The sequence below is a fragment of the Pseudorca crassidens genome, chromosome 1 (genome assembly GCF_039906515.1).
Source record: "Pseudorca crassidens isolate mPseCra1 chromosome 1, mPseCra1.hap1, whole genome shotgun sequence".
Lineage (NCBI taxonomy): Eukaryota > Metazoa > Chordata > Mammalia > Artiodactyla > Delphinidae > Pseudorca > Pseudorca crassidens.
In genome coordinates this window covers 16,426,547-16,450,184 of record NC_090296.1, presented here as the reverse complement: position 1 = coordinate 16,450,184, position 23,638 = coordinate 16,426,547, and the positions used below count along the sequence as shown (strand labels likewise).

General features: G+C 35.5%; 1 protein-coding gene across 6 annotated transcripts in view; it reads right to left on the bottom strand.

Moving 5' to 3' along the window:
• Positions 1-23,638, bottom strand: part of GALC (galactosylceramidase) — a 63,623-nt gene that overhangs the window by 15,217 nt on the left and 24,768 nt on the right. For all 6 annotated transcript variants that reach the window (XR_010941214.1, XM_067728677.1, XM_067728657.1 and 3 more), the window contains 8 exons: positions 20,311-20,441; positions 12,892-13,047; positions 11,829-11,953; positions 10,058-10,185; positions 4,808-4,897; positions 4,006-4,092; positions 1,793-1,943; positions 601-781 (listed from right to left, as the gene is read on the bottom strand). Coding sequence is in view for 5 of the 6 variants with exons in the window: in XM_067728677.1 (XP_067584778.1) it covers positions 601-781; positions 1,793-1,943; positions 4,006-4,092; positions 4,808-4,897; positions 10,058-10,185; positions 11,829-11,953; positions 12,892-13,047; positions 20,311-20,441 (1,049 nt within the window). In the remaining variant the exon portion in view is untranslated. The remainder of the gene's footprint in view (positions 1-600; positions 782-1,792; positions 1,944-4,005; positions 4,093-4,807; positions 4,898-10,057; positions 10,186-11,828; positions 11,954-12,891; positions 13,048-20,310; positions 20,442-23,638) is intronic.

Below are 23,638 nucleotides of genomic sequence, written 5' to 3'. Positions count from 1 at the left end.
AATTAGTCAGTACACTGGAATTCCATAACTGACTTCTCAGTTTTGCTTTGGCCATTATATTTTAAGTGAAGAATAAATACATCTTCTCTCTTTATCAAATGCCTAAATAAAAGAGTGGAATTCTCTAGCCAACTAAAAGCTGATTTGCTTTTTACTGTTGCCATCTACTGTCACCTGGTAAATAGATTTTCCACAAAAGCTAAAACAATGTAATTCAAGTATGAATCCAGCAGGTGGCAACACCATTTCAACAAATCAACTCTCCAGCAAAAACAAAAACTTAAAAAACAACACGCAAATCACAAAGTCTGCTTATAAATAAATCTTAAATTATCACTGGGTCCAAAAGTCCTCAATTTTTATATTAAAATCAACCTGATCCTGCAACAATTACTATTAAATTGGGCAAATCTGAGGGAAGGACACTTAGGCAATAAAACAATTGGCTGGTTTATGGCCACCACGATATTCAACAATTATAACACACCTATTAGGTTCTTGGACAGAAGAACTGTTGAAAAGTCCTGGCTTCAGAATGTACCTGACAACATCACAAGGTTATTGCAGCCAGATCTACATAAGGATGTCAATTTTACATACCATTTGTAATCTCCTATAATACTGATGGTGTTGAATGCATCAGCAGCCCAAGTGATGGGCCTTTGATTGAGAACCTGGCGCAGCGTGAAGCGATGCTCTCCAGGGTCTTCAATATTCATAAAGTATTCAAATACACCAGTCTGATCAGCAAAATTCGGAGCTTCACTAAAAAATGGGTAATCTGTTCAGAACACAATAAATTCTTTGTTTAGTATCAAGTCTTACAGAATCTCTCCTCTCTGATATTTTCTGGTCCATTTTGATATACTTTTGAAAAGTTTTAAATAAGTAAATGATACTTATAAACAGTCAAAGTTTAGGGTTTAGGTTACTAAAGAGCTATTGACTTTTACATCATCTTTATTAAGTATCAATGTGATCAGTTTGACCTACAGACTTTACATACTTAATCCATGCAACTGCTTAAGAGGAAAGATCATGAGTTGTGGAATAAGCAGACCTGGGTTCGGATTCTAGCTCAGTCGGTTCCCCAGGCAAGTTGCTTAACGGCCCTGACTTACCAAGTTTTCAGCTTCTCAGAGGTACGAAAGCAGTATGCATTCAGCAGAAACTGTACCTCAACTTCTGAATTTTGATCAGGATGCCCTCCTGTGATGCCGGGTAGTGGCAGCAGGCTGCAGTGAGCCACACTTCCATCAGCCACGCAATCACGAGGGTGAACAACAGATAACACTCAGAGCCATTCTGTACCCAGACAACCACTTTGCTTTTCACTTTCAGTACAGTCATCAATAAACAACACGACATATGCCACACCTTATTAGGCTTCGTGTTAGATGATTTTGCCCAACTGCAGGCTCACGTAAGTTTTCTGAGCACATGTAAGGTAGGCTAGACTGAGTTATGAGGTTTGGTATTTTTGACTTATGATATTTTCAACTTACGATGGGTTTATCAGGACCTAACCCCACCGAAAGTTGAGTAAGATCTGTATAACTTTCATTCCAACAATAACCTCTACATTTTTTCTGGCACTGAAACTTACAGGACCCTCAAGTTGCGATTTATCTTGAAGTAACACAAAAATTAGTTCCCGTTTACCACGTAGAGATTTAGAGCTAAATTAATGTAGTTCTCACAACCACTCCATCAGGCACCGGTTTGACAGGTAGGAATCTATCCACTACTGCTGAAATTGGAAACCAAGTTAAGCTTTAGTACAAAAACTTACCGACATTGAAGTCATCCTTATAGACACAGGGAAAGGGCTGGGACTTCGGAGGCAGCAGGTAACTGCCTTTGCTGCCGGTGGTGAGCGTGGTGAGTGTGAACAGCTCGTCCTCTTGCAGTTCCAGCGTGAAGCTGCCACCGCTGTCTAGGAGCTGAGAAAGAAACGATGCTGTGTTCAGGCCAAGTGCTTTGGCTCATCTCATTTGGGTCAAATAGCTTTTTAAAAAATAAGCTTAAGATAAGCCAAACTCATTTCTTTTAGAATTTCCTAACTACTTGTGAAGGACACACTCAATATCAAGGCCCTTGGAATCATTTTTCTTAAGTTATTTATAAGATTTTATACAATTAAACATTCTAGAAAGGATATTAAAAGAATTTCTTTTCACAGAAGGAAGAAGGACTAGATGATCCCCAAATCTATTTCCATTACTCTGTCTTTTCCATTAGACTGTACTATCCTTAACACCTGTGTATAATTCAATACATGCAACTAAGAGATCTGCTTATTTATTTTTTAGGACTTTGCTAAGGTAGAAAAATCCATAAAATCTTATTGTTGACTCAGCCGTTAAACACAGAAAACGTTTACTATATAAAAAAAGTCCTACTCATTACATGTTCAATACGTATTTCAATTAACAAATTACATTTAGGTCACATTTATGACCTTGGCATATAAAGCCATAATCTCTTCATCTATAGAATGAGGGGAAGAAAACATACTTCATAGGGCTATTGTGAGGATTAAATGAGAAAATGTTTATAAAGTTCTAAGCTCAGTGAGTGACCTACGAGAAACCTTCCCTACATCATAGGTGTCCTATGGTAAAAGCAGGCCTCTGAAGACACTGAAGTCCTTTGCATAATTGTCACAGGCGCTAAACATTATGTCCACTTTATGAAACCTGAGTAGCTCTTTTTTTCTACTTTATATTAGAGGTTTATATCATACCTTTGCTTTAATAAATTGTTGGTCAGATCTATGAAATATCTAATACCATATTCTGGCTTAGGAAGAACTCCAAATGATATTATTTTTCCTATGGGGAAAATCAGTTTTATTATGCTATTTCTAGCAATGTGTTGTGCAAAAATTAGAGACTATTCCTTTTTTCAAATTTAATATACAGTGGGCGTTCAGTTATTGATACTGACTAGTTGAGTCACAGAACTTTAATAATTACCATAAAAAGTAGCAGATTTGTGTCAGTTAGGTGAAGCGATGTGCTTGCATGGGCCAATTCATTCTTTGAAACATTTACTCATGAGAAACCACCATTTGCTAAGCTCTACACTAGGCACCTGGGACAAAAAAGGTATAAAAGGCTGGGACCCAATCCTCGAGGCATCCAATGTAGTTGGGAAAGTGTTTACTAGGTAAGTACATATCCCTAGGTGGCTATGACCTAAGACTGGTGGGGAAGGCTTCAGAGGAAGCAACACTTGGGCTGAGTCTTGAAGGATGACAATGATATGAACAGAAGGCATTCTAGGACAAAGAAAAGGCATGTGCAAAGTCACAGAAGTAATTAAATTGGCATGCCATGCTCTGAAAAATACAAGATGTTTAGACTGTGAGGAAAGGTCAGTTTAGTAGGACATGCATCTAGAAAGGAAAGCAGTCTTTTACCTCATGAGGTGATAACGTGGGTCACACGCCACACTAAGGAACGTGAACTTATAGGAAAAATCACTAAGGCATTTGAGCAGGGACTGACAAAAATCAGATCTGCATTTAGATGCATCATTCTGGTAGTAGTGTGATGGGTGGCGGGGAGTCTGAGAAAACAAGAGATAGTTTCCGAAATCTGAGAGAGACATAATGAGGAACTGAAACAAGCAGTAGCCGTGGGAATGGAAAATAAGGAGTGGGTAGGAGAGATATGTGGGTGATATTGTCTATACTTGGTCACTGATGGTACGCAAAGGGTGAGTGGGAATGACAGTCTCAAATGAGACTCAAATTTCTGACGAGCAACCAAGTGATGGTTGCTACCATTCACCAAGACAAACTAAATACCAAGAACAAACACATCTACCGAACCATACTGCCTTGAAGAGGACTTCTATTTAAAAGAATGGGGGCAAACTTTACCTCTATTATGCTTCAGCCATAAAATCAGTTATGAAATTAAAAATTAATTCATTAATCAAATTTCTGTTCCCTTTACTGTTGCAATGCTCACACTATAGGAATTGATTTAAAACTACCCATAGAGAATCCAGTTGTTTGAAAAGAAATCTCTCCGATGGTTTTCCAAGTTTGGTATACCACACCTGCAGCTCCGGTATTTCACTCTAAGGAGGAAACACAAAGAAAGCATAGTTGAGTGATTCATCATCTCCTCTTTGAGGATTTCTAAAATCTGTACCAGCAAGAATGAATCAATGACAAGGTGCATTCTATTTCTATTTACCAAAGATCCACCTCAAATCTTAAATAGTAAACATTTTGAAAGTAGGAAGACATTATTCAAGCAAATACTTTATTTCTTAAAAATACTGCAGATTTTTGGCAAATGTTCAAAAAGATTTTAGTGTCTTTGCTTCAAAAATACTCATTATTATACCTATGTAAAAAGTTCTTTAAGAATTTTCTGGCATTAAAAAACAATTCTTACATGATTAGTAGAAAGAGCACTGTATTTCTGTATTCAAATCTAACAATAGGTAGAAATAACAAGAATCTTGTCTCTTTTTTTTGTACAGAGTACTGTAAAGATCAATGTTTGAAAGTTCCCTCAACTGCACAAATGATGCTCTACCAAAAAGAACAACTTTCTTGCAAGTGACCTTTGTTAGGATTCTTCAGAACCACAAAGAGCATTACCTCCTAGTGGCTTCTGTATGTTTGACCAAAACTAGTCAGCAGACATAAGACACCAAGGCATTTACCCATTCATATGCAAACTCTTAATCACTTGTAAGACTTCACTTAAGAACTGCTAGCCCGTGATAAAATATATAAATTCTCAAATCAAAATCAAAATAAAAGTTCCACTTATTTACTCACAAAAGAACCCTTAAGGCTGAAGGTAGCAAATTGTCGTGAAACATTGAAATAGGGAAGAAGTGGCCGTATACACATGGAATGTTTATGACTCTGAGTAGGAAAAAAAAAAAAAAAAGAATCATGTAAGTTATCCGAATGATATACAAGCCATTTGGGGGGGAAAAAACAAACAGACATTTAATGCCTATAGATTAACAGAAATGACACATAATAGGTGACAAATAACAGTTTATTTCAAACTTTTAAAGACGTTTTTCTTAAAAACCTTTATTGAATGTCTATTGTGTGTATGCCTAGTCAAAGTAAAACTCAATGGCATTTTGACTGAATCAAACTTTGAATTCCAGTCATTTGATGGCACACAGATTAACTTTTATGTTCTGTTTTCCAAGTAATATACATCAAAACAAAAGTAAATCTTGGGACATTTTCACTGAAAAGGCATCTCACCTATATACAACCTTCAAATACACAACTGAGGTCAGCTAAATACATATAACAAATCTCACTGCCAGCAACATTTTTTTCAAAATAATCAGTACAATGGGCTGGGATCAAAAGAAGTCTGAGACATCATCCCGACTTTAGGGGATTCAACAATCACAGAGGACTTACAATATAAGGTTCTGGGACAGGCTTTGTGGGAAAATTTTAAATTACAATTACAGTTAGAGATTTCAATACCTTTCCTCAATAACTGATATACCACTAGACAGAAGATCAACAAAGACACAGGTGATTTGAACAACACTACCAAGTAACTTGCCTGGACTGACATCTATAGATCACTTCATCCAGCAATTGCAGAATGCATATTCCTGTCAAGTGCACAGGGAACATTTACTGAAGTACACCATATTCTTAGCCATAAAAGAAGTCTCCATAAATTCAAAAAGATTCAAGTCACAGAAAGTCTGTTCTCTGACCACAATAAAACTAAATCAGAAATGAATAACAAAAATCTCTGGAAAAATTCCAAAATATTTAGAAACTAAATAACAAATTTCTAAATAATTCATGCCTCAAAGAAAAAAAGTAAAATAAAAGGTGAAATTAGAAAGAATTTTGAGCTGTATGAAAAGCAAAACACAACACATCAGGATTTGTGGGATGCCAATAAAAGAGTAGTTAGAAAAAAATGTATAGCACTGAACACCTAGATTAGAAATGAAGAAAGGGTTTGAGACTTTAGCTTAAGATACTAGGAAAAGAAGAGCAAATTAAAACCAAAGTAAGCATAGGGTATGTATGGGATTAAGAGACACGAACTACTATGTATAAAATAGGTAAGCAGCAAGGATATACTGCACAACACAGGAAAATATAGACATTATTTTTTAATAATTTTAAAGGGAGCATAATTATAAAAATACTGAATCACTATGCTGTGCATCTGAAGCTAATATAATATTGTAAATTGACTACATTTCAATAAAAAAATTTAATTAAATTTAAAAAAAGTAAGCAGAGGAAAGAAAATAATAGAGATGAAAGGATAAATCAAACAAAAACCAGAAAAACAAGAGAGAATAATTGAGAAACCAAAAGTTGACTCTTTGAGAAGATTAACAGAATTGAATAAACTTCTATCCAGACTAATCAAGAAATCAGGATAAAAAGAAAACACAAATTGCAATTATGAACATTAAGAAAGGTGACATCAATACAGAGTATATAGATATTAAAAGAATAGTGGGGAATAATATCAATAACTCTGTGCCCAGAAATTTAACAACTTAAAAAGACAAATTTCTTTGAAGACACAAAAACCCAGTGCTCAATGAAAAAGACATGGACAAACTGAATAGCCCGATATCTGTAAAGGAAGTTGAAACTGTAGTTAAAAAGTTTCCCACAGAGAAAATTGTGGTCCCAGATAGATGGCTTTACTGGGAAATTCAAGTCAACCTGGGAGCTTTGCTCAAACAGGAAGTAAGAGCTAAGGCAGGGTTGTAAACTGCCTGCCTGAGTATTGAGGCATGCCCCAACTGTACACACAGAGCCCATCAGCAAAGGCTGGGACACTTGCTAGTTCCAAACATAAGGAAATCTGTACAGTCATGATCTGACCACTAAGATAATTGAGCAGAGGCTTCAGTGGCCACAAACGATAAAGCTAACAAACTACAGAATTTGTTCAGGAAAGTCACAAAGCAAATAAACAGCAACAACCACAACAAAGAGCAACAACCACAAATACCAGATAGGAGGAAGAATCTGATCTCCAGAGTCTCCATGCTATTTTATGTAATGTGTCTAGTTTTCAACAAATCATTATGAGATTTGCAGAGAACCAGGAAAGAAAGGCCCATACACAGGCATAAGAGCAGTTGACAGAAACTATGTCTGAGAAACCCTAGTCATTGCTTATTAGATATTAGACTTCCTAGACAAAGACATTAAATCAGGTATTTAAATATGTTCAAAACACTGAATGAATAATGAATAAAGGAGAGATCTGCTTCCAGAATGGCAATGGGAGGAGCTCCATGAACCTGCTCCGAGTGAACCTGATGAAAACTATTTAAATAATAATTACAATAAAGTCTCTGGAAATGGTCCTAAGGCCATGCAACAAATATAGAAACATTTATTCAATAAAATCTACTAAAACTCATGGCATTTAAACCATGATCGACTCCCTCCCTGTCCCTCTCAGCCTAGAGTGACAGAAACTCCATGCCAAGTAGGTACAGCCAAGAACACAGGGTTCCCTCCCTCCCAGCTCCCAGATGAAGACAACAATATCTTCGTGAGAGAAACAGAATATCAGCATTTCTCACCCCCCTTCCCCTCAGCTACTTGATGCTGAGGACAAGTAGCCATGAGTGTGGCCAAGAGGCTGAGGGTTCCCTTCCTCTGTCCAGGTTCCATTCACAGACTCACCTTAAACAAGGCACACTGAGAATATGGGGGTTCCAAACCCCCACCCAGCACCATACTCCTAAATCAGAGGTATCACTAAGAGAGAAACACACCCTTGTCCCCATCCCCAACCCCAAGCTTCAGCTCAGGGATTTTGTCCAGGGAGAGAGACAGGTTATAAAACAAAGAGTTCAGAAAGTCTCCCCAAAGAAATTGATTGTACTTAATGCAGAGCATGGGGAAGTTCAAGAGTAAGGGTGCTCTTAAAAATAATGGAAGTTTTGGTGGCAAGCAAATAAAAAGAGACTGTCAGCTTCATTAGATGCATAAGCTAAACCACTGCCCAGCTATTTTGACAGGGAGAACCACAAAAAAAGAAAGCTAAGAAGAACCCTCCTGATGTCAGAATAAACCTAAAACACTAACCTCAAAATCCACCTCTGCAAATAAGCTGGAATTTAATTGGATCAGCTTATGGAGCAATTTAAGCCCCTGAGCATTGCTGAAAACAATAGAGCAATCCACCAGTAATCAGTGAGGCAATAACAGAGAGGTGCACCTGCCCAAAGCTGCACTGTCTAAGAAGCAACATTTGAGGCCTCTCAGTGCGGGGGAGGGGGTGGGTGGAGGGAATAAACTTCACTAAATTTCTCCAGCCAATCACTAAGCAAACAAGCAAGCAAACAACAAACCCCAGGAAAGGAGGGAATCAGTACCCAGCATTACCACAATATATTATATAAAAGGTCTGGCTTTCAATATAAAATTAGGAGACATTCAAAGAAACAGAAAAGTGTGGCCCATACACAAAAACTAGGCAACAGAAACCACCTGTGAGAGCAACCAGATGCTGGATTTAACAGTTGAAGACTTCAAAGTAACCAATATAAATACATTTAAAGAACTAAAGGAAACAAGGCTTAGAGAAGTAAAGGAAGATATAATCACAATGTCTCATCAAGCAGACAATATCAATTAAGTGACAAAAAAATTTTAAAAGAACCAAATGGAAATTCTGAAATTGAAAAATATAATAACTGAAATGAAAAATTCACTAGAGGGGTCAACAGTAGATTTGAAATAGCAGATGAATTAGAGGATTTGAAAACAATCGATAGAAATTGTGCAACCTGAGGAACTGAGGGGAAAAAAAAAACAAAGGATAAAGAATAATGAACAGAACCTCAGAGAAATGTGGGATACCATTAAGTACACCAACATATATACAATGGGACAGTAGAAAACAGTGGAGAGAGAAAGGAGCAGAAAATATATTCAAAGAAAAGTATCTGAAAACTTTACAAATTTGATGAAAAACATTAATCTACAGATCCAAGAGGCTCAACAAACTCCAGGAGGAATAAATACAAAGAGATGCACATACAGACACCCAATAAAAATGCTGAAAGTCAAAGAAAAGAAGAAAATCTTGAAAGGAACAAGATCATTTACAAGGGAACCTCAATAAGATTAATAGTTGGTTTATCACCAGAAACAATGGAAGACAGCACATTCAAGGAAAAACTGTCAGCCTAGAATTTTATATTAAGCAAAACTACCTTTTGAAAAATGAATATCTCACTGGAATGCAGTTAATAGAAATCTGAAGTAGACTCGAATAAGTCAAGATTTCTACACTAAATCCTGGAACAACCACTTAAGAAAATAACTCACTAAAATATAGTAAAAAAAAAATTAAAAGAATTTAAATATTACATCACAAAATATTGACTTACTGCAAAAGAAAACAGTAACAGAAGAATAGATAAACCAAAATAATGAGATGTATAGAAACTAAAAAGTAAGCTGAAAGATGTAAATCCAACTATATCAATATTAACATTAAATGTAAATAGATTAAGCAATTGAATCAAAAGGTCAGACTAAATATTTCAAAAAGCAAGATCCAACTATATGCTGTCAAAAAGAAAGACAACTTAGATTCAAAGAAACAAACAGAGGAGGTTGGATCAAGATGGTGGAGTAGGAGGATGTGGAGCTCACCTCCTCCCACAAACGTGTCAAAAGTACATCTACCTGTGGAACAATTCTCAAAGAAAACTAACTAGGAACTGGCAGAAGAACTTCTATACAATCAAAGCTGCAAGAAGGATCTCCACGTAACTGGGTAGAATGGCAAAAAAGGCATAAGGTTGGGTCCTCCACCCCTGGAAGGGACCTGAAAGGAAGAGAAGGTTTGCTCTCAACCTGGAGAGTGAGTAGGTCAAGCCACAGACTGGCTGTCCCAGTCCTGGGATCCTATGCAGAGGAGAATAGCTCCCCTGTTTTCTTTTTTTTTTTTAAGAAGGTGTTCAGTTGTGTTTTATGCTATATTTTCCAATACTAACAAAGTGAATTAATCCAATAAAAACAACAAAGAATTACCATAGTTTCAACGATGATGGTGAGGTTACCTAAGCCATCCGTCAGAGCTACATAGCTTCCTCCTTTTTCTAAATGGCCAACTGTCTTCAGGTAATACCAACCTGGTTGAGTAAACTGAGTGGTATGAGCTATAGACAAGCAGAGAAAGACCCAAATAAGATTAAACTGTGATAATAGGATTCCGTCAAAAAATAAAAAGCTGTTTACTGATTTGAGTCTGAAAGAAAACAGAACATGCCACCCCAAAATGTGCCACTTTAGCATGTGGATTATTTTGAGCTGATGGCAATCAAGACCTAGCAGACAAAAGAAAAACTTTTCTCTCTCTTTTAACTGCCTGAAAGAATTTAGATAGGGGACCTGGCACAGAAAGACAGCTACTACCAGAGACAACTTTGTATCTGAAAGATTCACCTGCATGGCAGGGCAAACATCTGCTCTTCTCTTCCTATGAACTGTCTTCCTCCCCTCTGAAGCTCCAGGTCCCTATCCCATTCCTTAGCTCAGGATGGCATTATAAACCTCAACTGCCTGACTGCAAATTTGAGTCTCTTTTTTTTTTTTTTTTTTTTTTTTGCAGTATGCAGGCCTCTCACTGTTGTGACCTCTCCCGTTGCAGAGCACAGGCTCTGGACGTGCAGGCTCAGTGGCCATGGCTCACGGGCCTAGCTGCTCCGCGGCATGTAGGATCTTCCCGGACCGGGGCACAAACCCGTGTCCCCTGCATCGGCAGGCGGACTCTCAACCACTGTGTCACCAGGGAAGCCCTAGTCTCATATTTTTATGTACAAAATTAAATGTGTTTTTTTTTCCTGGTGATCTGTCTTATAGCCATTTAATTATTAGATTAGCCAAAGAACCTAGGAGGGTAGAAGGAAAACTTCTCCACCCCAAGTCTGATTGAGTCTAACAGCCATTTTCTATTTTGGAGAAGAATATTCACCAGTCTCATGTTTCAACTTCTAGTTAAATGGTACAATTATGGGAATATTCTTAGAATGACTGGTGAAAATAAATGAACCACACTCTGTCAGTTCAAGTCTACTGAGTAGATCTTTTTTAACCAAGAGTAAAAAATAAAGTTATCCCCTCCCAACTTTTGATGATCTCTATTTAACCCATCCTAATATAACTACAAAGAATATGGTTTTTAAAAAGTTAACAAAATATTCCAAAAACTAAGCTTTATGGTTTAAAACAAGTTTATTTCCACAATATGTATTTATTGGGCACCTCCAAAGTTGGTCCTGAAAATGTACTGAGCAATATTCCTTGTCCATTTTGGGAGGTTAATTGTGTTAATTGACACAATTAACCAGTGACAAAATTAGAAAAGTACATTAGTTCACATAGATAATGTGGGACCAACTATTTCAACATTTAAGGGGTTAACCAACCAGGATATACAAATCCAACTTAATATTTCCATATTTTTGAAATAACAACCTGAGTTTAGTATAATGTCATGGTTACATAATGTCATGACTACAAAACTCTGAGAAAAATATATCAACTAAAAAAAGCCTGGTCTTAGAATAATTGAGAATGGAATACAGAAAGTAGTCTAGTTATAGAATAATTGAGAATGGAATACAGTTACCCAAAAGGTTCTTACAAAACACTATGACAAATCTTGCTTGAAACAGAGACACACTTAAAACTAACACACACACACACACATACACAGTGTTCATATAATCCCCTCTAAGTGTTTTCTGCTTTGTCTCTTAGAGAGTAAGTTAGGGATTGAGAGACGGAATCTGAACCATACCTGATATCCAGATAGGAGCTTCTACTACATAGTGCCCGCTCCATGGCTCCTGAGCAGTCATCAGTCCACAACGCCCATATGGCAACTGTTCATAGTAACTAGCCACCAAATTCCAAGCAATTGTGCTAAAAGATTTGTTTGATAAAAATGAAACACCAAAGCAGCTTGTAATAAAAATGTAAATATCTATAGTAAATATCTATAGTAAAAAAGACCTTATCAGAGTTTACACAAACATATGTAAATGACAAAAAATTACCACCCAAAACAAGAAAACATAAGTTGCCTGAAGTTCACCCACACTTTGAAAAATCAAGTATTGGATGCATCTAAATATTTTTAATGGTGAATCATATAATAAAAAATACAAATGTACATGAGGTGTACAGTTTTACTGACGAAGGGTGTAACCAGAAGATGAATCATGACCTACCAGTACCAGACATGTCACAAATGTGAGTCAAATACAAATAAAGGCTTTATCCATACTTGCTTTCCTTTTGACGGTCAGCATTCTAAATGCCCCAGTTTCAAGACATAATTTTATGAACTTCACTCTGAGCTGTTGCAAAGTTTTACAAATGAGAACTCTTAGAGTCAGACTGCCAGGGTTCAAATGATGGTGTAGGCAAATAGGGTAAGGGTTCCCCAGAGGAAGAGAACCAGACATAACTTTCTTGACATAAGAGAAGCCATTTTAGGCCTAAGCCATTTTGTGATCTAAGCCTGGCCACAATGCTTGCCCTTACAGAACAGTCTCAGTAGTAAGTGATTTTAAGGGAATAAAAGAACATAAGAACAAACAGCTATTATCAGGCCAGGGAGATAACCATATCTGAGACAATATATCAGACCCCAAATAAGCTCTATTACTTGCAGCTTCTTGCTTTTTTTTTTTTTTTTTGAGTTGACACAGCTTAGGTATAGATGAAGGAAATAAGGCAAATGTTTAAAATCATTGCATTTAGGTTGTGAGACTACGGAAGTCCACTGTACTTTTTTCTACTTATCGTGTTTTGAAATTTTTCAAAATAAAAACCTTTAAAAGTTTCTAATAACTTACGCAGTCATGTAGCCATTGATATAATTCTGATTCAATATGCGACCCCAGCAGCCTGCACCCACATCACTATTTAAAGTGCTAAAATCTTCAGAAGACCAAAGTTTCTTCTCAGTCAACCTAGCATCCTTTACTGTACGGGTCCCAGGGTAATGAGCTCTGGAAAAGAAAGGGTGGGAGAAAATGTAAAAAGGTCAGAACATGGCACTTATATCTATTTATTGAGTGAATAAAAATACACATCTTCTCCAAGATTTCTATTTTAAAATAATGGGCAGCTTCCAGGTTGCTGTCAGACTGTAAGCATCCTCTTCCCACTCTGTGTCTCAGAACACCCTTAGAATGAGATAAACCTATAACACACAGAATGGGAAGGAAGATAGCAATGGATGAGAAATTTCTTTCTGGAAACCATAACATGGAGGGAAGGATGTTGACAGGTAGAGGCAGCAGAAGAGGCCTAGAACACTCCAAAGATGAATGAGGTGGAGACAGGATTCAGACTTCCCAGGGGAAACAGAGAGCTTGGACAGTAGGAAGGAAGGAGTAAGAAAGAAACGAAAAATAAGACTAATGGGTCTATTATGTAATGTAGTATCTCCTCCCCTGCTCCCACTCCTTGTAGACAGAGAGGCATTTATTGTTTATTCCCAGGCAAAAACAAAAACACTAAAACAAACAAAAATGCACAGAGAATTCTTCTTTGAATAACAAGAATAAATCTTGGGAAAACTAGAAGTTATTATCCCAGAGCAGTGTGGTTCTCAACTTGAATGCTTTTTGCCTGGTGGAGAAGGCAGGGCAGGGCAGGATTTGCTACTGGCATCTACTGAGTAGAGGCCAGAGATACTGCTAAACATCCTGTAACACCCATGACAGGTCCCAACAACAAAGGATTGTCCAGTGAAAAGTATCAGTAGTGCAGAGGTTGAGAAACCCTGCCCCAGACTAATGAACCCCTCTCTTGTTCTAGCATTTGAGAGGAGTCAGCCTAAATATAAATGTATATTTATTGTTCTAAGAGTAAAATACTGCCATAATGATGATTGTGGAAGTGACTGATTATTGAATATAAAAACAATTAAGAAATTTCAAATGGAAAATAGAAAACAGACCAACAGTTAGTATAAGAATTAGAGAGCACATGAACCAAATAACTTTAGGGACAAGAATGTATACTTTCTAGGCCAACAACTATTTACAAATAAATTAACAATAATACAAGCAGAATAACAGAGATTGGATTATATCATAATTCTAATCTTTGTGGTTTGGTGTAGTAGTATTCATAACATTAAAAGAATGATTGTGAAAACCTTTAGTTTTTACTTATTTAATCCATTTAGATCATGAATCTTTTAAGAAAAAAATATCCTACTTGGGAATTAATTATACTAGTAAAGACGAATTAAGGCACAACATTAATTTGGCATTCCAGGATTTTATAAGGAAGAAATGGATAAATAATAAAGAATATAAAGAATTAGGGAAAAAATGAGATTCCACCAAGGTTTTGTTGAGTCACTGAACTCAGTTGAAAACAGGCATCTATTCAGTATTGTAAACATATACAACAGAGACCCCAAGAGCAAGCCAGCACCTAACAGGGTTAAGAAATTATTGTTCTGGTACTACAATTCCCAACTTGGATAACCTGACTACTATTCTTTGAAATTATATAATTTTAATAAACTTTTACATTTTAGATTTATTCTATATCCCAGAACTTCATTCTATGGTCATGATATTTGATTTTGACACCTCAACCAAATACTATTTTTAAGACTCATCTAGTTATCACTCAGCCAAATGTATATTTGGTGTGTCTCTGGTAAAAAAGTACTTATATAAAAAAAATAGCCTGGAAAATAATATGCCATTATGTTATTAATGATCTCTAGATATTTAGATTTTGAGTAAGTTCTAACTCTATCTTTATGGCTTTCTACATTTTCCAAATTTTCTATAATGAGCATGCACTATTTTTAAAATCTAAAAAAGTATCTCTTTTAAAGTTACAGAAATAGGTATCATATCCCTCATTCAAAAAACAATGAAACTGTTACATTTTAAACCTGATTGATTTATCAAATGATCTGAGAAAAGAGGGGCAGAACTGATACTAAAATCCAGGTCTCTCCCAATGTCCAGATCCATAGTTCAACAAAATGTATAAGTTCTTTAAGAATATAATTTTTAAATGCATATAATTAGGCAAAAACATCTCTATCATTTCATGGCATGATTTTTCAAACTTTAAATGACAAGATTAAAATCAATGAAAGTAAACCAAGGTTTATCCTAACAGAAAAATATATGTGTATTAAAAGAAAAATAGAATTTATGAATGAGGTGGACCATGGTAGCCCACTTTCTGAAACTCCCCCAGTACTCCTCCTGAAACCAAACAGACCAACCTGATGACAGAAAGTAAAAACCCACAGACAATATCCGCATCAAATCTAGGTGACAGGAAATCCCCAGGAGCCTTGCAGCATCAGGACTGGCCAGGATCAACAGACAGAATATGGAAACAGTGGAAGTGAAAGGGGACTAACAGGTACTCACCACCCCCCAGCAGCAGACTCTATCCTGAATGGAAGAATTGAGAACAACTGGCTAAAGTGAAAATGTCTTTACAGGCTTGAAATTGGGGCCAAGTGCCAAAAACAGTAAATTCACTAAGAGATCAAACACAATACTGTGACAGTTTAAACCAGATTTGTCCAATAGAAATACAATGTGAAGTATACAGATAACTTTACATCTTCCAGTAGCTACATTTTTTAAAAAGCAGAAGAGAAATTTTAATTATATACTGTTTAACCCAATATATCCAAAATATTATCATTCAACATAAAATCAATATAAAAATTATTAATAACTTACTTTTTTATATTACATCTCTAAATTCCAGTGCATACTTTACACTTATAACATACCTAAAACCAGACTAGCCATATTTCAAGTGCTCCATAAACACAAGTGGCTAGTGGTTACCATATTGGGCAATACAAGCTTAAACCCTTAACTATTTCAGAAATAGGTAGCAAACAATCCTTTCTGCAATGGTAGAGTCTCACCATAAGAATAAGCTGCTTAAATTAGAATCCAAATTGAATAAGACAGGAACACTTAGGATGAGGGAGAGACAACATTTACACAGTAGGGAGAATGGGGCCCAGAGGAAGCAGACCCCAGAAAGTACTGTAACTGCAAAACAAAAATCTGCAAACATAGCGCAGGTCAAGCACAACATGAATGGGGCAGGGAGGCATACTCTTTCTATGGAGATGGGAGCCACAGAATAAACATCTCCTGAACAAAATTCCATTGTACGGCAAGAGCCAAAAATTGGAAACAATCCAAATGACCTTTAACAAAGACTAGATGGATAAATTGTGTTATATTCCTACAATTGAATTCGAAACAGTAATTAAAATCAGCATGACTTAATCTTATAAATATAGTGTTGACCAAAACAACAGATACTCTAAGATGCCGTTTAAATAGTTTTTAAACAGGAAAAATTAGTCTATGATGATAGAGGTCAGATTAGTAGTTGCCTTTGGTGCAAAATGAGAGGCTACTGCTTAGAAAGATTTCCAAGAGGAGAGCTTCACAGATACTGATAATTTTCTATTTCCTGACCTAGGTGGTAGTTGTATAGGTATGTTCACTTTATGATAATTCATTAAGCTATACTCTTATGATCTTCTATATGTATGTATGTGTGTGTGTTTGTATGTTATACTTAATAATTTGTAAGGAAATGAAATTATTAGACAACAGAGGTATATAAAACTAAAGTGAGAGAATTACAGAATAATTATTTTAAAAAGAAAAAGCATTTTAGAAATGAAGACTAAAGTAGAAGGAACACAGATTAGACACTGTCTAATAAATAAAGAGATTAAAAAAATTTGAGAGAAATATAGAATAAAGACAATATGCAAAGGAGATCCAATATGTGTAACTGGGCTTTCTACAAAGAAAACCAAAGTAATGGAGCAGGATGATTATTTAAATTAAGATTTAAGTAAAACTTACTGAAAAAAGAAAATACTGAAATATAGATATTCAAAGGGTGCACAATACTTACTGGGAAATGGTAAACAGTATAAAAGTACTAGACTCTAAAGTTAAGGAGAAATATTCTTTGGACATACCAGAATTATGCCAAGTTATTTATAAGAAAAAATAAGTCTGGCATCAGAATTCTCAACAGCAACATTTTATGTAAGTAACCAATGGAGCAAATTTTATGATACTCAAGAGTTAAGAAAATATGAGTCAAGGATTTTATACCCAGCCAAACTGTCCTTTGAGTCTAAAGGCCACAGATATATAGTAATAAACATGTAAAAGTTCAAGAAATATTGTTTCCATTAGCACTTTCTGAGAAATATAGCAGATATTATGCTTCTGACACTCAAGAGACTAAAGGAGATACTTCAGTAAAAGACTTACAGGTGAGCACTGAATATGCTTAACAGTAGAGCTTGACTAAAAGAAAGGGTAATTAAATAGTATATAAACATTACATTTTCTAATAATGTATAACTAATATAGTTGACACAAAATAAGAGGAAAGAAAGTGAAATGTAAACTAAGTTTGCCAGTTAGCTGGGAGTAAAAGATTACAACCTGCAGCTGACAAATCAAGATCATACAAGCTTATGCTCATGTAAGAGCACAAAGATTAAGAAACTCTGGTAATTAAAATTCCATTGTAGAAGAGAGGGGGAGGAAGAAGTGGTTATAAAATAATTTTAATATTAATTACAGTAAACGAATAGACAATATCTAAATAGAGAGAGAACCAAGATTATTAATATAGAGCAGATCTCAACTTCAGCACTACTGATATTTTGGCTGGATAATTCTTTGTTGTGGGGGAGTTATCCTGTGCATTGGAGGATGCTGAGAAGCAACCCTGGCCCCCACCCATCAGATGCCAGTAGCACCTACGCCAGTGACAGTCAAAAATATTTTCAGTTATTGCCAAATGTTCTGTAGGAGGCAAAATTATCCCCAGTTGAGAACTACTGGTATAAAGGTATCAGCATAAATGTAATCAATAGAATCAAAACTTGTTAAATAACGAAAAAGACACTTCATTTAAAAAGAGCAAAGAAAACAAATCACATAGCAAAAGAATGTGTGTGGGGGTGTATTATATATATATATATATATATATATATATAAATATATATATGGTACAAATCATTAAATGACAAACACAGTAGAAAAGAAAACAAAACCTTCAGGTATGTCAATAAATATAAATGAGTTAAACTCACTAAAATATGAAGACTTTCAGAGCAAAATCTAAACCTATGCTATATGCAGCATCACACCTAAAACAAAATTACCTTGAAAGGTAAAGAATAAAAGTATGGGCAAAGATTCTATCAGGCAAATACAAATAAAAAAAAAAAAGGCAGAGTTCTCTCTTAGTTACATGCAAAGCGAAATTCAACCAAGAAGCATAATATGAGACAAAGAATGACTTTTTCTAATAATAAGTTACAAACCATAATAAAGATAAAACATTACTAATACCTATGTACCAAATAACACAGCAACAACTTTCAAACAGCAGTAATTTCATGAGATTGAAAGGAAAAATAGAAACTCACTAATAAGAGGAAACTAACACTCTTAGTAACCTTGGATAGTTTAAGCGAACAGAATAATTAGAATACAGAATAGCGAAACAATGCAATCAGTAAGGTGGATAATATACACTCAGTTCTCATATCCTGATAGAAAATATACCCTAATATAATAAGATAAAAAGACGACCTTGGGAAATTTTATGAAAAAAATTAAATAATACATTCAGCATTAAATGACCACAATGCAGTAAATTAGAAAATAATGATAAAAAAAACAGACTCTATGAGATAGACCTAAAGCAGTGCTCAAAGAAGAATTCATTGCATAAGATACCAACATCAATAAAGATAAAATGAATTAAACATCCAACTTCTTCGTGAAGATACAGTGAAATCCACACTTTCAATTATTTTTTCCTAGCCAAATATATTCAAGATCAACACAACTTTTTTCCTTCAAGATTTGAGCTATTTATGCAAGTTTTAACAATAAAGGCAAAAATTACATTCTAATTTCAATGTATAAAATATTAAAATACATTTTACTTTTCTTGCCAAAAAATAAATAAATAAATAAGCCTAAATCTAATCTAATCACGCCTCTATCAATTTCTAACAAGAAACAGCATAGATGAGCATTTTAAACTTAACTACAAAGATGAAATCAGTAAAATCCAGACTGTGAGAAGCTTTACAGGACAAACAATCCAGTTTCTTCAACAAATGAAAGGAAAAAAAAAGAGATGGAGCAAGAACCAAAAAATTAGAAGAGACTTAGATATCAACTAATCATAATGTATGAATCTAAATTGGATCCAGATTCAATCAAATAAAACTATAAAATAACAATAACAGATATTTGATAATATCAAGAAACCATCACATAGTTTCTTGTGATAATGGTATTATTTATGGTGAAATGAAAGAGTTTTTATCTTGAGAGATAAATGGTAAAATTTTTATGGAAGAAATAACATAATGTCTGGGATTTGCTTCAAAATAATGTGAGGAGGAAGAAAAGAGGAATGGATAGGCATGTGAATGGAGAATTGTTCATGGGTTCATAGTTATGGAGGCTGAATGTTGGGAACATGAATATCCACCATATTATTCTGACTACTTTTGTGCACATTGAAAATTCTTCGTTAAAAAAAAAAGCACACATAGTTCAAGCAGAGCCTTCACACTGAATAAAGAACAAACTCCACATATATATGTATTCTATTTTTCAAATGTTTATATACATTATCATGATAGACAAAATTCAAATACACTTAAAAAAAAATAATACTGCTGGAACCCAGTGAGGTCAAGGCCCCAAAGGCTGAAAGGCAGAACTGGACTAAGGAGCAGGGTCAAAGCCATACTGCTAAGGATATGTGACAAAAGTCACGGTCAGTGATCATATCATACCATTTACCTAAGTGTTCATGAACCCCCAAGCACAGGAAGTCTGAGGGTTAGGAACTAATTTCACAGCACTGCCTTTATAATTTCTAAAATGTAAACACTACTCTGCCCCTTAATCTAAACAAAGCCATGTTTTATTACTCCAAACATTAAAACAATATTTTAAGTTACCAGTACATTATTCCATTGTCATAGAAAGATTCCCAAAGTATACACATTTCAAAGAAAAAAGGAATGAAATATCATTTATACATGCTTTGGTTAAATAAATACAAGAAAGCTACCTTCTGAAAATATAATCAAATGGGGAGAAGGAGGCAAAAACAAAGGCACAGTCAATATCCACAGCAAGCAGTCAGAAACTTAGTTTTCAAAGTAAAACATTCCTTACCCTATGACATCAATCACCCTCAAGAGCTCAGAGTCAAGCAGCATAGAAGCAGAAATGGGCTCCCAGAGATTATCACTCGCTATGATTTTCACTTGCTGGAGACCTTGATAGTTCAGCATTCTTCTTAACACCTTTCAGAGAGAGAAGCAGAACATAGGAAAGGTTAAAAATGAGTTTTCAGCGGCTGAATTACAATGAAGAAAGCTAAAAGGTCTTCAAACTCAGCATCCTGGATGATAGTGTCAATATTATTTCTCAATAGAAATGTGCCCCGTGTGGGGGGGAAAAAGCATTATCACTAAGATAATCCACTTCATGGGAATGTAAGGAGAAAAAAAAAAACGAAGAGGTAAAAATGTTTTAGAGGGATTTTCCCTCTGAATTTAAAATTATGTTTAGCCATAGAAAATTTGAGTGCAAGGGTGGAAATATTTTTTAAAAAATCAGAGCAGTACTACCCACAAAAAAACCACTATTACCCTGGTATGCATTCTTTCATGAATTCTCTTACGCAGACACAATAAATTGGGATCAAATTAAATACACCATTTGGTAAATAAAATGCTTTAACTTAGTTTATTTTGAGTATTTTCCAATGTCTTTAAATATTCTGCCATTACTGAAAAGATTACAGTTCTTAGTATTTTGTACCATACTAGAAGTAGAAATAAGAAATATTCTGCTGTTACCCTCAAGTCTTTAATAGGTATACACAGGACAGGCAATAAAATCTGCCTGTAGGACTATCTACCCACCAGATTAAAAGTAACAAGCTAACTGTAACAGGAAATAAATGAACAACGCACAGAGTGCCTACTCTGGTATTTAGTTCTGTATCTGGGCCCCATGAGGACTCTAAAAAAAGCACAAGATGGGGTCCTCACCATTAGGTGGCAAACACACTCACCAGGACACTAAAACTAACAGAATGTCCTAGAAAATCAGAGAGTAGTGTATACTGAAATGTATAGATTGCCAAAATATAAAACAAGACAAGAGAAAAGACATTATTTCACCTAGGAGAAGGAGGTTCAGATTTCAAAACAGAACTAGTTTTGTTTTGTTTTTAAATAGATCTTTATTGGAGTATAATTGCTTCACAATACCATGTTAGTTTCAAAACAGAAGTAGTTCTTGATGAATGGGTATGCATAAACCCACTGCTATACCCCCAAGCACTCTGAACTGTCAGGTTCATAGTAGCAGGTGCTCAATAAACATTGGTTGAATTAATTAAGATAAGAAAGAACAAAGATTTTCACAAGCTCTCTTTTCACTTTCTAACTTTTCTGAACTAAAGAAATTTCCAATTAATGTGCTCTTTTAGGAGGCAAATAATGAATCAATTCCACTCTGGAAGAAATCTGAACAGATCCTTAATAGTAAATAAAGACCAACTCTCAAGATTCAGTAGGATTGAGACTCCCAAGCTCTCTATTAGGAGACCAATCTTGAGTTTCATCACCCTGAAATTCTTTCTTATTCTTACAGAGAGGAAGGAGAACAACTTAGTCACATTTGCATTTATCGCAATATTATATCTAGTTTTTCTAGTGCTATTCCTAGACCATCACCTCTAAGATTGCTTACTTTTAAGTAAGTATATATTCAAATAATACTCCAAAATATACAAGCCTATAAGCTATGTTTTATAACAGATTGCCAAAATCAGTATGAATAGCAGCATTCTTTGAGCAAAGTTTTATCTAATGTATTCCAAATGTTTTTGCTGTGGAACCCATCCCTTTCTGCCCCCTAAAAAGCCTAGATAGAAACCCTACCTATAAGAGAAATGAAAAGGAAGCTGTTCTGATTGGACTGAATGAGAGTTCAGAGACTCACACATCCATTTCCGTCCACCACCCTCAGATCCTAGATGGGATTTTCAGACACAATTTTAAAACATCACTGAAAACCGGAGTAAATCATAAATACAATGTAAATAGCAAAAATAAAAGAAATAATAGCCTTGCCACCTTTACATACATTGCTTGTTTGTAATGTATTTAGTTCTACTCTTAAAAACAAATCCTCATTATTTCCAGGGGCCATCTTATTATACTATACGGAATATATATTCATTAAGCTTATTGAACCTGAACACCTACATTCATCTGCCATTATTGAACCCTTTCAATAGGCATTTTAACAAACAGGACGCAGATTCCAATAAAATCTTGCTACAAAAATGGCAAATGCAAACTAAAAGTTATTTCCTGAGACATGTTACTGCAGGTAAACTAAAGTTTCAGGGAAAAGGAAATGAAGTCTGAACTGTTTGAAACACTGATGATGAGTCCTAGAACAAGAATTACAGTCTTTCAAATCAGGTAAGCTGAATTAGAATGCAATGGAATCAGCAACAGACTCTTAATAGTAAAAAAATAAATAAATAAAATAACCACCTTAGTTGCAGACCATTAGTTTAAAAGAAAAAGGAAACTAAATTCTAATTCTTCCATCAAATGAAATGAACACAATTAAAAAGACATATATAATCCCAAGGAGAAAAAAAAAACTATGAAATGTCAAATTTGGGAAGATGAAAGTCCATGACTGCAGCAACATGGTCCACCTGACTATAGGGTTACACAGGACACAGCCACTAACTTGGCTTCTGCTCTGTCCCCCTGCTGCTCTCATCAGACCTACCTGCACTCACAGCAGTCATAACTTTCCATGAACAACTCTTGTGCTTCAATCTTACACTAGTTCCACTGTCCCACCTCCACACCACCACACTCTCACCACTTCACTGGTAATGCCTACAGCATGGAGTTAACTTTGAGTTACCTGGCTCTGGCTTCATTCAGTCCTCTAAATCTATACCTTCTCCTCCCCACAACTAGTGATTAAATTGTGCTGTTACTGCAGTGAACATAATGGCCTACTGATGGCTCAGTGCCCCCACTTGTCTAATCCATCTTTCTCCACTTGCTCTTCCCCCAAATCCCTTTACCTTCCAGTCTTCACTTCTCAAAGGCATGGCCCTGCCTTAGCAACTTGGGGAGTTCCTATCCATCCCACCTTGAAGATTCCAACTAGTCTTCCAACAGACTTCCCAAATCCACTCATGCAGAGGTGTCACCTCGTCTCTGTACCTTCTGACAACCCTGTGCATTATTGTGCCAAAGAAATTATAGCTGATATCTTAGTTGTTCATATGGGACTCTACAGTCCCCAGATGTTAACTCTTTTGGGGCAGAAACAGTACTTTTTATCCTTGTATTCCAAGCATGTACACAATGCCTGACAAACTAGGTGTTGAGTAAATGCTTCCTGGCAGACTGAATGAATAAATAAATGAAAGAAATTTAGTGGATATTAC